At 40.3% G+C, this 14,298-nt stretch overlaps 2 protein-coding genes across 14 annotated transcripts in view; one reads left to right on the plus strand and one right to left on the minus strand.

The window, feature by feature from the left end:
• TTC3 (tetratricopeptide repeat domain 3) overlaps window positions 1-7,978 on the minus strand; it is a 96,285-nt gene extending 88,307 nt beyond the window's left edge. For 3 of the 11 annotated variants that reach the window (XM_081138056.1, XM_081138058.1, XM_081138049.1), the window contains exon 1: window positions 7,619-7,853. The gene's annotated coding sequence lies outside the window, so the exon portion shown is untranslated. Of the gene's footprint in view, window positions 1-7,618 lie in introns of all 11 variants that reach the window. The other 8 variants (XM_081138051.1, XM_081138050.1, XM_081138055.1 and 5 more) reach the window with 7 other exon arrangements.
• Window positions 7,850-13,856, plus strand: PIGP (phosphatidylinositol glycan anchor biosynthesis class P). Of its 3 annotated transcripts, none has more exons than XM_081138065.1 (5): window positions 7,850-8,194; window positions 8,627-8,731; window positions 11,141-11,213; window positions 12,490-12,608; window positions 13,674-13,856. In XM_081138065.1, the coding sequence occupies exons 2-5, from the start codon at window positions 8,650-8,652 to the stop codon at window positions 13,802-13,804; spliced, it is 405 nt and encodes a 134-aa protein (XP_080994191.1). In that variant the 5' UTR covers window positions 7,850-8,194; window positions 8,627-8,649; the 3' UTR covers window positions 13,805-13,856. The 3 variants fall into 3 exon arrangements, with proteins under 3 accessions (XP_080994191.1, XP_080994192.1, XP_080994190.1); XM_081138066.1 differs by having other exon boundaries at window positions 7,883-8,117; XM_081138064.1 differs by having other exon boundaries at window positions 8,163-8,485.
• The last annotated feature ends 442 nt before the right edge of the window (window positions 13,857-14,298 follow it).

Raw genomic sequence — 14,298 nt, forward strand, 5'->3', positions numbered from 1 at the left:
GGTGACAATCCACCACGGGGGAGACACAACAGAAAAAACAAAGAATAAATTCAGACCCCTAAGTACATCAGACATTGGGATTGCCAGATACAGTCTACAGAATATCCACGGGTTCAAAAAATGGAACAAGCAACATTAGACTATAAAAACTGACTGGTTATATCTTAAAAAGAACTAAGTGAAACTTTTAGAAATTTAAAATGTAGTTATTAAAAGTAAAAGAAAAAATGGCTGGGGTAGAGAGATTAGGCACAGTTAAAGAAGAAATTAATGATCTAGAAGATGTGCCTGATTAAATTACCCAGCACTGTAAATTCTGGTAAAGAGACAAGGAAATAATAATATGAAAGATAAGAAGTACGTGATCTGTAAACAGTCTAATACATATGTATCCAGTAAACCTTCCAGAAGAAGAGAATAGGTACAATCAAGGAGATACAATATTTACAGAACATTGGGCTCAGAATCTGCTGCACCTTATGAAGATAAAATTCAGTATCAGGAAACACAGGTATCCAAAAGAGGATGAATAAAAAGTAATCTCCATCTAGACTTAGAGGTGAAAGGTTATGTCAAAGACAGAACATCCAATGGAGCCAAAAGAAAGAGTATTTTCTTCAAAAAGGCATAAATAAAACTGGCAGCAGACTTTGCATGTAAAATATCTTCACTATACAGACAGATAATAAACTATCAACCTAGAACTGTATACCCATCAAAACAATCTCTCAGAAACAAGGGTAAAATAAAAGTGTTTTAGATAAAAACTGAGTTGACCACCAAAAAACCTGAACTAACATCTTAAAAATACCAAATAAAAGACATAAACTGTCTGAGAAAATTAAAAGAAAAATCCAGTAATATGTTCCTTATAAGAGACAACATATAAAGATATTTTTTAAAAAGTGACAGTAAAATTAAGGAAAAGGATATTCCAGGTAAATTATCACCAAAAGAAAGGTGGTATAGACAAAACAGACCCTAAGGACAGAAAGCAAAATTAGGAATGGAGAAGATCACAACATAATAGAAAAGGTTAAATCTGCTAGGAAACATTAAGGTTGCATGTATCTAATAAAATAGCCTCAAAATACATAAAAAGAAAAAATGTCAGAACTACAGGAAGTCTCTTAGAAGGTAACAGTGCGACACCACAACATATCTCTCAATTAATCACAGGTGAAACAAACAAAAATTTAAAAAGACAGTCTGAACACCACAATTTACAACCTTGACATATGGGTACACACAGCTGGAGAATACATCCTCTTCACAAGTACACACAGAACGATCATATTCACTACGTGCAAGACCATAAAAAGCAAGGGCAAACAAATGTGTTTTTTAAAAAGACAAAATACACATTATGTCCTCTGACAACAATTAAGAAATGAGTAAAAAGAAAAAAGGTTAATGTAGGTAAGTCTGAAAATGTATAAATATTTTTAAAAATTTAAAAACATGTAAGTCAAAGAAGAAAACCAAAATGGAAATTTTAAAAATACTTAGATTTAGCCCGGCCGGCATGGCTCAGTGGTTGAGCATCGAACTACAAATCAGGAGGTCACGGTCAGGGCACATGTCCTGGTTGCAGGCTCCATCCCCAGTAGGGGGTGTGCAGGAGGCAGCAGATTATTGACTCTCTCTCATCATTGATGTTTCTCTCTCTCCCTCTTCCTCCCTCTCTCTGAAATCAATAAAAACATATTTTTTAAAAAATACTTAAGGTTTGAAAGTTAATAAAAACACTAGAAATTAAACCATGTTAGATAAAACAAAAATGAACTTTGAAGAAGTTTATAGCTTTACATATTTATACTGGGAAAAAGCAATGGCTGAAAATTAATAAGCATGCAATTTAAGTTAGAAAAAAATAATATAAGAATAAACCCAGAGATAGAAAAGGGAAGAAAATAAGTAAAAAAGAAAAGATATCAATGAACTAAAAAACAAAAATATAATAGAAAGGACTACTTAGGCCAAAAATTAATCCTTGCCAAGATTAATAAAATAGACAAACTTTTTGCAAGACTAATCAAGAAAAGAAGTTGCATACAAATAATAATCAAAATGAGAAAAGGAAACATAACTACAGATAAACCAGATTTAAAAGGGAAGTAAGATAGTAACATGAACTTGATGCGAATAAACTTGAAATTTTTATTGAAAGGACAAATTTCTAAAACTTACCAAACTGACTAAACAGAAAATCTGAAGTCCTATTATTATTCAATTGCTAATTTCTACTAAGTTATTATCAATTTACAATACTTCCACACACAAAAATATTAGCTCTTGCAGGTAAATTCCACCAAACTTTCAAGAAACAAATTACTCCAATTCAAAGTGGCCCAGGAAAGAGAAAAAGAGGACCTACTCTCTAAATGGTATAAGGCACATGCAATCTTATTATCAAAATCAGACAAGACAGTCAATAAAGAAAAATGACAGATGATTTCACTAATAAACAGATACAAAAATCCTAAGTAAAACAGTAGTAACCTCAATCCAGTAGTTCACAAAAGACAACTCACCAATATCAGTTTGGGTTTATCTCAGGAAAGAAAGTAAGAATTAAGAATTTTAAAATGTGTTCATTAGAATTCAGTACATTTAACAGATTAAAGGAGAAAAAACTCAAGATATTCTCAACAGATGCAGAAAAGCATGTGACAAAAATCACAAAGACTTCCCAAACTTAATAAAGATTATAAAAACTGGTAACAAACATTAGTTTTAATGAGGTAACATTCGCTTTAAAACCAGAAATGAGACATGTATGTCCACTATCATCACTTCCTAATAAACCATAACCACTTTCATTGAGCTTATATCTAAAAGCATGCCAGCATATTAAGGGAAAAAAGAAAAAATTTAAAGAACCAAAAGTGTGACCATTTATAAATACTGTAATTTATAAACCAGGATTACAGAAAATATATTAGAAATAATAAGAGTTTATCAAGTGGATGGATAAGATCAATATTTAAAAATTCATTAAATTTCTATTTACGAACAATAGTCAGGAAACAGAATTTTAAAAAACAATACCATTTATAAGAGCAACAAAACTACTAGAAACATTGGAATCAACATTTTAAAAATTTTAGATGTGTATGGAAAAAATTACAAAACTCTATCAAGAGACATTAAAAAACCTAAATAAATAGAAATACATACCAGATCCTCAGACAGGAAGGTTCAAAATCTTAAAGATTTCAATTCTCCCCCAAACAGATTTAATCAATTCCAATTCATTCCCAAAGAGTTTTTCATGTCATGTGACAAGCTGATTCTTAAAACAAGAACAAAGATCCAAGAACAGCTGAGACTCAAGTTCCCCCCAGATACCAAGATTTCTGGTAAGCTATAGCATTAATAATTATGACAGTGGTACCAACACAGAGATAGAAAAGTGGACAAGTGGCACAGAAAGGCGAGGCAGAAACAAACCCATGCACAGAGAGAGTAAACATGAAAAAGAGGTGGTTCAGCAGATCACTGGTGAGCAGAGGGTCATTTCAATAGATGGTATGAGGACAACGGTAGCCACTGGGGGGGGGGCGGGGGATGAAATGTGCATCACTGCCCTACACCATACACAAAAACCAATACCAGATGGATTATGAACTGAAATGTGGAAGGTACCATTTTAAAACTTCTTTAAAAAAACAGGAGAATGTCTCTACAATTCCAGGGCTAGAAAAAGTTTCCAATTAGATTACATTAAGAACTTCTGTTCACCAGAACACACCATAAAGAATGAAAAGACAGGCCACAGAAGATATTTACAGTGCATATAATCAATAAAGGACTGGTGTTACAGTTTATTAATTTTAAAAGTCAACCAAACAGAAAAATGGGTAAGAGATATGCCAGATATTTCACAAAAGGAAATCAGAAGGTTCATAAACATATGAAAAGCTGCTCAAACTCATTAACAATCAGAGAAATGCAAAGTAAAACCACAAAGATACATCACTTCATACCCATTTGATTGGCAATTAAGTCTAACAATAACAAGTGTTGGAGAGGATATAGATCCACTAGAACTCTTACACACTGCTAATCAAAGTATGTAATTTGACAAAACTGCTGGCCAAAGTATAAGCTGGTACAAACACTTCAGAAAACAATTTGGTATCATTTTGTAAGTGGAACATTCATAACCCATAACCCAGCAATTCTACTTCTAGCAAATAGCTTACCAGCGGTTAATCCAACCCTTTTTACTGACATCACCAAGATGCTTGTAAAAATTACATACTCTTCACCCTTTAAAATACACTGAATTTTAGCCTAAATTTAAATAATTGCAAAGGATGAATTTCTGGAGTATCACAGTGACATTTTAAAATAAGTGACATTATCATTGGTTTAAATTGTTATAATTATAGCAGATTTGATTTTTTAAAATTATATATACTGACAATTAAATATAAAGTTAAATATTTTTGGAATGCCGTTCTTGAGATGGGAAGTGTCTGAATTGAAAGATTTCCCTAACATTAAACATTGTATTTTAAATTGTCCCCTTTGTTTTCTGTGGAGTTTTCCCACTTGAGGCAATGTCCTAGGAAGATTCCATGTGGGTGAGTGGTATGCCTTCCTTATCTAAGGTAGAAGTGTGCTACTGTGAAAGGGAAGGTGGAAAACTAGAACTAGAAGGAGGGAGGCCTCTATGATGGGCCTCAAGCATTACCAATTTTGGAAGACTACACATGAAACTTTTATCTGTAAGCTGATTCATAAACATCACTTGTAATCCCTAGGAAAATCTTCATCATTCCCCTGGGAGTAATATACCCAGTGGGAAAATTAGAGAAATTCTTGCATACTGTGTATCAGAAGATATGTACGAGAATCTTCATTAATAGCAAAACTAGAACCAAAATGTCCATCAACAGAAGAATGCATACACTGTGTTATATTCACCCATGGAATATTACACAGCAAAGAAAACTAAAGATTTAAATCTATACTTGGTACCAGTGACCCTTAGAAACATAACATTGAGTGAAATAAGCAAGTCCAGGTAAACTGTATCCAGTAGTCTCTTTTTTTAACTCAAAAACAACAGAAATCATACATTGTTGAGGGATGTATACATATCTGATAAAATTATTTTCAAAAAGCAATGAATGACACACAATTCAGGAGAGTAGTCACTCTGGAGGTGAGCACATTCAATGCTGGTCATTTTGTTTCTTGGAATGAGTGGCTTAAGAGGTATTCATTTTATTGTTTTGCTTCACAACTTAAATAGGTTACATATATTTTGAATTTATCAAATATTACATTAAATAAAGAAAAAAGATTTCTAAAAACAATTGATCATATAAAAAAAGTATTTCATTAAATCACCTCACCTGCCACTAGAGAGGTACATATATCATGGAAATTACTACCTTTACATCAACCACAGGAACTGACATACATTAGGTACAAAATAAATGTTTATTGTGATTAATCTTATAAGGATCACATGAGCCAGTTAGTTGTGAGAGATAAGCCCCATAGGCTGACACCCGACTAGAGCAAAAGCCAAATTTAGCATAAAGCCAAAGTTATAAGGAAGCTGATCAGTAAAAAGAAAGCAAAAATGTAAAAGTCTGATAACATAAACTGTTAGCAAGGATGTGAGAAAATAAATGTCCTCACTCAATACCAGTGATAGAGTCACAATTAGTACAACCATTTTGAGAGCTTGTGATACTTGTTTAAGTTGAAGATGCACATATCCTACTATCCAGCAAATCTACTACTGGGTGTATTTCCTAGAGAAATTTCCAAATTTGTGCACAAGCAAACAAGTACAAAGATGTTTATTGCGGGTTTGTTTTTAGAGTCAAAAACCAGAAACAACCTCAAAGTCCATCAATAGAGAAATGGATCAATAAATAATGGTATATTCATACAATGGTATTCTATACCAGCAATTAAAATGAACAAACCAAAGATAACACAATTTTCCAATTTATTTATCAGTATCAAAATGTAATGCTTTTTGAAAAAAAGCAAGTTGCAAAAAGACATTTTTTCATACCATTAAAGTTTTAAAACACAACACTACATGATTATAGGTTCACTGTCATCCAAATATAAAATATGCAAGGGAATGATATACACAAACCTAAACATGGTGGCTACCTCTAGGGAAGGAGGGGGAGGAACTGAGACCACCTCCAATACCTAAAATTTTATTTCTTTAAAGAAAAAAAGGATCTGAAGTAAATTTGACAAAATTATTACATCTGTAAATCTGAGTCATGGATTGGTTAGATTCCCCTTAGTATTGCATATATGAAATATGCCAGAAATTAAAAAGAAAAATTAGGCAAGAATAAGACAATCAAGCAAAAGAACAGAGAAACACACCCAAATGCAGCCCTTCAGTGCAGAACACGAACCTTTGCACAATAGTAGTTAGGTCCCTAATGGATTTGAAGTTTCTTTCCCTGTGCGTCCCATTTCCCTTAGGATAAAATGCAAATTTCTTATAATAAAAAAATGTCCTAGCTAGAGCTGTAACTATGAGGAAGCTGCTCCCGGAGGAGATGTAAAATCTGTAAAACATGTATCTTGTTTCCCTCGCCAGGATGTTGGGCAGAATCAAGGGACATAATTTATGTGTACGCCATAAAACACTGTATGAGCCGTCAGGTATTACTGAGAACGCCAGGATCGGCTAGAATGTATTGATTTTGTAAAATTTGGAAAAAGTCTGCAATCGAAGGGCCTCGGCATTTAGGGCGCCTCTGGAAAAGGCACGCACTGACACCAGCCCAAATTCACCTAAGCCTCAGCCCGATTTTTGGTCCCTGGCCCCCCTTACAAACAGGCTGGCTCAACAGGCCACACCGGTCGTCATAAACACTACGCAGCAACTGGCTAGACCCGCCGCTGCCCCCCGCCCAGCCCAAACCACCACGTTAACAACGGAGGGGGGAGCGCAGGATTAATTTCCCTCCCCCGCGCCCCTCATTGGGGACGCGAGGGGACCGCCCCGTCTCCGCTGACTGTCTCAGGAAAACAGGTGGCGCAGACGTAGGATGCACAAAACTGAGGACGGGGCGTGCACGAACGCTCACAAACACCCGCACACTGATCACGCACTCGACAGGACCCAGGCGCGGCACGCGCACGGGGGGGGGGGCGACGCTGCAGGCGGGGGGGGGGGTCACCACTGTAGGAGATGCGGCCACGCGCGCAGGGGACGCGCACCCCTCGGAGAGGGGCAGTGACACGAAGAAGGGCTACCCACACTGGCCCGGGACGCCCACGCCGTCACTGGGAAGAACCCGCGCGGACACAAAGGGGGGGGAGACAACACACGGGCGCGTGCCCGCGCGCTGGGGCCGCAAACCCCTCGCCTCGCAGGCGGTGTGTCAACTCAAGACGAGGGTGCGCGGCGGCCAACGAGATGCGCACACAAAGGGGCTACTCCCACCCTCAGACAGACACTCGGAGGGACCCACTCTTGCATTAGGGGGGGCGCCAGACAAAAGGGACACACCCACTGTGGCGACAACCGCGGCCCCACCCCCACGGACACCCCCATCCCACGCAGACACACCACGGGCACCACAGCGAGCGACGCACACACATCCACACTCACCACACACCCACGGAGGGGGTGTGGAGGGCCCCTCTCCCCGGGCATCTCGGCTGCAGCGGGACAAGGTGACACATCCAGGAGCCCTGCCACGCGCCAGGTGTGCACTCACCCGGGCCCGCTGCCCGCGAGCCTCGGACGCGGGCCGCCGACGCCACCGCCGCCGCCGCGGCCGCCTCGGGCTCTCCACGTCAGCCAGCGCGGGCAGGAGCGGGCGGCAGCGCAGGCGGCGGAGCGTCACGTGGGCCACAGCGCACATGCGCAGTCGCGCCGCGCCGCCCCCTCTTCCGCAGCTGCGAGCGAGCGAGCGATTCGGCGGACCCCCGGCGCTCGCGAGCCCCTGCCCGACGGGGTTGCTGGTGCGCCTGCGCCCAGGCGGGGGGCGCTGTCGCCCCTCGGCTTCTCGCTCGGTTTTTCTTCTCTCGCTCCGCTGCGGCTCCCCGGTCGGCGCTTGCGCAGGGGACTCCACGCTGAAGCGGCCAAGCTGTCAGGAGGGGCCCAAGTGGGTGCTTGAAGGTCGAGGGCCACCTTGACCTAGAATGTGACACAGTAGCTCCCGTTCCCCCGCCATCCGAGAGGGCAAGTGCTGGGTCCTGGGCACCTCGGCCCTGACTCGGGGAGGCCGCGCGGGCCCTGGCCGCCGCGCTGCCCAGCTCTTCCCTTCCGGCAGGGAGGCGACGCCTGCCGAGATGGAGGGGCGTCAGTCTCTTCGCTCCCCTCCGTCCCCGGCCGCCCCCCGCCCCCTCCGCCGCGGGGTGTGCGCGCTCTGGCGCGTGTGCGCGTGCGCACGCGAGGGTTGGCGGCCGGCGTGCGCGTGCGGGCCGGGCGCGGGTGCTGGTGTGCTCGCGTGCCAGCGGGCGTGGGCTGGAGGTGTGTGCGCGGGATGGCAGTTCGCAGTGATGTGGGCTGCAAAAAACACCGCAGAGGCTGTGCCCGCAGCAGAGCGACGAGCTTACAACAGACCAATGAGGGGAGTCCGTCGCTAACAGTGATTGTGTTTCCTTCCCACAGATTGTCTCAAATCCACAGGGAACATGGTGGAAAATTCACCGTCGCCATTGCCAGAAAGAGCGATTTATGGCTTTGTTCTTTTCTTAAGCTCCCAATTTGGCTTCAGTAAGTACTTTTCCTGATGGATGGCCGCGGCCTTTTTCTGGTGTTCAAGGACAAGGAAATTATTGCATTTGTTATTAGAACGTGACACATGAACCGTCATTCTTTCTACCTATAGCTCTTTTTAGGAAAATGTGAAGGGGACTCATGTTTGTTCAGTGTTCTATATGTGAGGTACTAGCCTAAAAGACTTATACAACACCAGGCAGGATTGCAAAGTGAATAAAACTTGGTCCCAGTGGTCATGGTCTTATGGACAAGACGGACAAGTCAATCTACAATTAACACCCAGTGTGATGTGCCCTGAGAGCCCCGTGGAGAGACAGACCGGGACATCAGGTAGCTTTCTTCCCAGCAGTAAGGAGGAGGAAGTGGGAAGGCCTGCAGTGAGGATTTGGGAGAGGCTGCTGTGCTAGCTGTGGGAGCTGGGGAGTGAAGGGAATTAGGCTGGAGAAGTCAGCTGTGCTTTACATCATGGATCTCACTCAATCCATGTAACATCCCATTGTGCAGATAAAGAAACTGATGCTCACAGAGACACTAATCGCCCAAGTCACACAGCAGGCCCTACATCTTTTCCCCGAAAGGATTTGAGAATTATGAGGGGACAAGAGGGAGAAAATTGGGTACCCATGATCCAACTTTTTAGGAAAGTAGGGAGGTGGGGGTGTGAATTTTAATTGCATCAGTAGAACCAGCCAAGCTGTTGGGTAGGGGAGTCTATGGAGTGAAGTTATAACTTGAGTTCAGAGGTCAACTCTTCCACAGATTAGCTGTTTGCTTAACCTCTTTGGGCCTTCAGGTTCTTCATGTGTAAAAACCTGGTGATAATGTTATCCAGTGCTTATCGTTCACGAAAAAATCCTGTGATGTAGATGTTGTTATTGTTCCCATTTTACTGGCGAGAATACTGAGACACGGGTTTACATAACGTGCCCAAGGTCATGCAGCCAGTAACTGATAGAGCTAGGATCAGAACCCAGACACTTTAGATTCCACATATAAGTGAGATCATGTGATATTTTTCTTTCGCTGCCTGGCTTATTTCACTTAGCATAGACTGGGGAAGGGGAAGGGGAAGGAACGGGGGACGGGGGAGAACTGGTCATTGGGGAGAAAAAGGGACATCTGTAATACTTTAAACAAAAATAAAAATTTTTTTAAAAATTAATTAATTTTAAAAAAGAAGAAAAAAAAAGAACCCAGACACTGTGTTGGCTTCACTTTGCTGCCTCTTACAGCTGTTGTGAGGATCAATTGCCATAATTTATGCAGAGCACTTAAAACAATGCATAGGAACAATAACTGCTAATAAATGTTAGCTGCTGTTACAATTATTATCATAATCAATATCACTTTTTAAAATGTGTGTTCTATAGTATATTTGGAGGATTAGAAACTATACAAATAAATAATAAAAGCAATAACTTTAAGACTTAAACCCAATAATACCCACAACAAAATTTAATTCAACAATTTTTTTGAGAGCACTGCTATGGGCAAAGGAGGAACAAGCAGCCAAAATCTGCTTTCATAGAGTTTTCATTCTAGTGGGGCAAGAAAGCCAGCGGACAACTGAAGTAAATATAACATACGCAGTGTCTGGTGGTAATGTACCGTGGGGAGAAATTAAGCAAGGAAGGATGCAAAGTGGAAGGAGACTGCTGTTTGAAGTACAGCAGCCTGGAAGTGTCCCACTGTGTGGTGAGGGTTAAGCACAGGTGTGAAAAGTGCGAATTAGCCATGTGGTGACCTGGAGAAAGAGCCTCCCAGGCACAGAATAGCCAGTATAGAAGCCCTTAGGAAGAAGCATGCCTGTGGGTTCAGGGAACAGATGGAGGTCAGGAAGGTTGAAGCCTAAGAAAGCGAGGCAGAAAGTAGATAGAGAAGGTCACAGGTCAGTACCCAACAGTTATGATAAATCTAGGTGGGGGGTGCAGGAGGGTGTCATAATTCTCTCTACATTAAAATAGTCCCTGATTTAAAAATAAGGTAATTGTCTTAGCCTGCTCAGGCTGCTCTAACAAAATACCATAGACTGGTGGCTTAAATAGTAAACATTTTTTTCTCACAGCCTGGAAGCTGGAAGTGCAAGATCAGGGTGCCAGCATGGTTTGGTTCTTGGTGAAGTCCCTCCTCCTGGCTTGCAGACAGCCACCTTCTCCCTGTCCTCACATAGTGGAGAGAGAGAGAGAACATAGGGAAGCTCTGGTCTCTTTCTTAAAAGGACACCAATCCCATCACAAGGGCCCCATCCTCATGACATCTTCTAAACCTCCCTCCCTTCAGATATTGAAAGGAGGGAAAAATCATTTCTGAGTGAATCGGGGAAGCTTCACGAGAGCTTTTTGTTTGATGTGACCCTCAGTAGATGAGATACATGCTCACTGACCTTTCCTTCTTTCTTTACAGTACTGTATCTCGTGTGGGCTTTTGTTCCTGAATCTTGGCTAAACGCCTTAAGCTTAACCTATTGGCCTCAAAAGTAAGTTTTATATATTGCTTAAATAAAATAAGAGTATATTAATGCTGTTTTGAAGGATCAGATTTTTTCCTTAAGACTACTCAAATTTTAAGTATTTATTTTCTTAAAATCCATAAATAGGCATATAGAAATTTAAAGCTCAGCTCAGGGGAAAGGGTCTGTAATCTCTGACATCCGGAGGTCCCCCAGTGAAATGTCCAAGTCTCCTACAGTGAGACTTGCCAGTTGGCCATCCTGGCCCACATATATACAGTGCTTCCAATCACCTTGTTAGCACTTCATTTTTAAATGTGAGTGGACAACCATAGCTTATCAGACATTTTTTAAAAGCCTCTAAAATGCAAAAGAAAAAAAAGGGAACTTGAAGGGAATGGAGCTATGGAAGGAACAGAACAAGATAACTATGAAACAAGAACAGAATGCTATAAAAAACGGAATGTTTACAGAATTACTACTGTTTTTGGAAATTATAAATATAGCAAAAATAGAAATTTTAATTGATGGGTTAGAAGATAAACCAGAGGTAATCTCCAGAAAGTAGAACAAAAGACGCAAAATGGAACATAGAGAAAAAATGAGGAAAGTGTAACGATGAAAAAAACCTTACCTCTTAGAAGTTCCAGAAAGAGAAAACAGTAGGAAGAAAATGTCTAAAGAAACAATGCACCCAGTTCAAACCTGCAGTCACCCAATGTGCTCAGCTGCATTGAGAAGCATATTGGAGTCGTGTTGGAGAATCGAGGACTGATAGGTGCATGGAACATAAGCAAACACACAAAAAGATGAAATTCTACTTCCAGGAAAAGCAAAGAATTGTATCAGAAAACATATAATACTACCAAGGTGCTCAGTTGCAAGCATTATTTATACACTCACAATATTAAAAACCTGAATATGACCAGAAATTGTGAAGTAAGTATACTAAGGACAAGAGGAAGGTGAGAGAGTGAAAGAGCTCAGTTGCTCATCTCCGTCTTAGGAAGTGCAGAGAAAATGTCTGAAAGTTGGAAAAAACACAAGCAATTATAATATGAGTACCTTGTGTACAAATGTAGAGGTAAATACCAGAAGAAATAGCTCAGGCACAAACACCCCTTTTAGGAGATAAGGTTCCAGGGTCGGGATGGGCCAGATGCAGGTTGCAGCTTTTCATTACAGGTCTTGTAGAACTGTTTGACTGTCTTTTATGTGCATGTATTACTTTAATAAAAAAATTATTTGTAAGAGTTACAACTTTTGGGGAAGTCTGTTACCTACTGAGCTTTCTCTCCTGCAGGTATTGGGCAGTTGCATTGCCCGTCTACCTCCTCATTACTATAGTAATCGGGTATGTACTCTTATTTGGAGTAAACATGATGAGTACCTCACCGCTCAACTCCATTCATACAATCACAGGTAAATTTATACCCATGGGAAGTGCTGGGGGGCAGAGGAGTAGGATATTGGGTGCTTTTATCAAGAAAAGTAACCAAGAACAGGCTGCAATAATGACACCTCAGCACAGTAAAAAGAACTTAGGAGAAGTAATGCAGTTACCCCACAGGCATGTTTACATGGGAAATAAGTTCTGATAAATATGCTGTTCATAGCACTAGTTAACAGGTGTATTTTCCCATAAAAACCACAAGTATAATATGTTCCTCAACTTTGCCTGATAGAAACTTCTTTATCCTAAACAGGCAGTGTTGATGGAAGGGTGGCACATAGGTCTTTCCAGGGCTTGTCCAAAAGGAGGGACTTTGGGGTGGGGGTGTCCTCAGGATCCCTGTATATACCTGACTCTAGTAAGGGGATAGATGACCCACGGCACATTTTTGCAGTTTGCTTTTTTTTTTAAAGTTTTTTTTCCCAAGTCTAAATATCGAAATAAATTAAGCAGACTCCTAAGCTTTCTTAGATTGTAGGAAGTGGAGTACTTCTTAAGTTTCCAAGTATGATTTTTAAGTTTTTAAAACCTTTTTCTGTGAGCCTATACAATGTATTTTGAAAATCAATTATAGTATTTTTATATTTTTTTCTGATAACCTATCGTATTCCCTGTATTCTTGACTGGAAATAACAATTTGTGCAGAGAGGGAAAAGTGTTACGTTGGTATGAATGATTGTACCAAATGACTTAATAGTTTTTGGGTGTTGATTTAAATATGTTGTCTAAGCCTGAATAGAATTCTGTTCCTATGAAAAATGGGCAAATGAGACTTTAATCATCATCATACCGATGAACGAAATATTAATTTCTTATCCAACTTAGAGATGTGAAAAAGTACTTTGATAATTTCTATTCTAACTGGGACATTTCTTCTAAAGAGAGAATTCAAGTAATCTTTTAATTATATTTGAATGTGGTATTTGTCATTATCCGAGCACTAGCCTAATAAGTTATATATAGTGGGTCTCCATAAACCACAGGGACTGTAGGAGGAATTGTGGGGAATCAGAGCCTGTGCCCTCTTCTTGCAGATAACTATGCTAAAAATCAGCAGCAGAAGAAATACCAAGAAGAGGCCATCCCAGCACTAAGAGATATTCCTATTAGTGAAGTAAACCAGATGTTCTTTCTTACAGCCAAAGAGCCTTACACCAAAAGCTGAACTGTGTGTACATTGCCATCAAACGTTTATTATTAAAGTTTCAACATAATAATTTTGACCATAATTATCTCTCTTATTAATACCTGATATTAAAATACTTTGAAAAATGAAAGTTGAACTTCTCTTAGATTAAGCTCCATTAATATTGTAAATGTTCTCAAATATTAGTTATTAATGGACAGGGTAAATAAAACACTGCATTACCATATAGTAGACGTTTTAAAATATAAGGATCAGTAGAAGCAGAAAGTTCCTCCAGAGAGTCATTCATGTTGTCATTTTCAAAGAGCAATTGTGTCTTTTCTGCTGTTTGTTCTTAGAGACCCAGAATTCAGACTCCGATTTGGGGGAAGTGTTCACCTACTGTATGTGTCCTTGCCATCAGATTCACGTCTATGACACAAATATTTATTCAGTGTTCACTATGGACCAGGTATTTTTCTGGGCAGTGGGATGCTGCAGTAAGATTCTCAAAGAGCCTACATTTCAGAGGC

The sequence above is a fragment of the Miniopterus schreibersii genome (assembly GCF_964146895.1).
Source record: "Miniopterus schreibersii genome assembly, chromosome: 5".
Lineage (NCBI taxonomy): Eukaryota > Metazoa > Chordata > Mammalia > Chiroptera > Miniopteridae > Miniopterus > Miniopterus schreibersii.

Excerpts from the sequence above, each read along its gene's own strand:
- PIGP (XM_081138064.1), top strand. The coding sequence starts at position 8,305 with ATGGAGGGGCGTCAGTCTCTTCGCTCCCCTCCGTCCCCGGCCGCCCCC. Across the intron at positions 8,486-8,626 it reads CCAGCGGGCGTGGGCTGGAG|ATTGTCTCAAATCCACAGGG; the intron begins GTGTGTGCGCGG and ends TCCTTCCCACAG. Across the intron at positions 8,732-11,140 it reads AAGCTCCCAATTTGGCTTCA|TACTGTATCTCGTGTGGGCT; the intron begins GTAAGTACTTTT and ends CTTTCTTTACAG.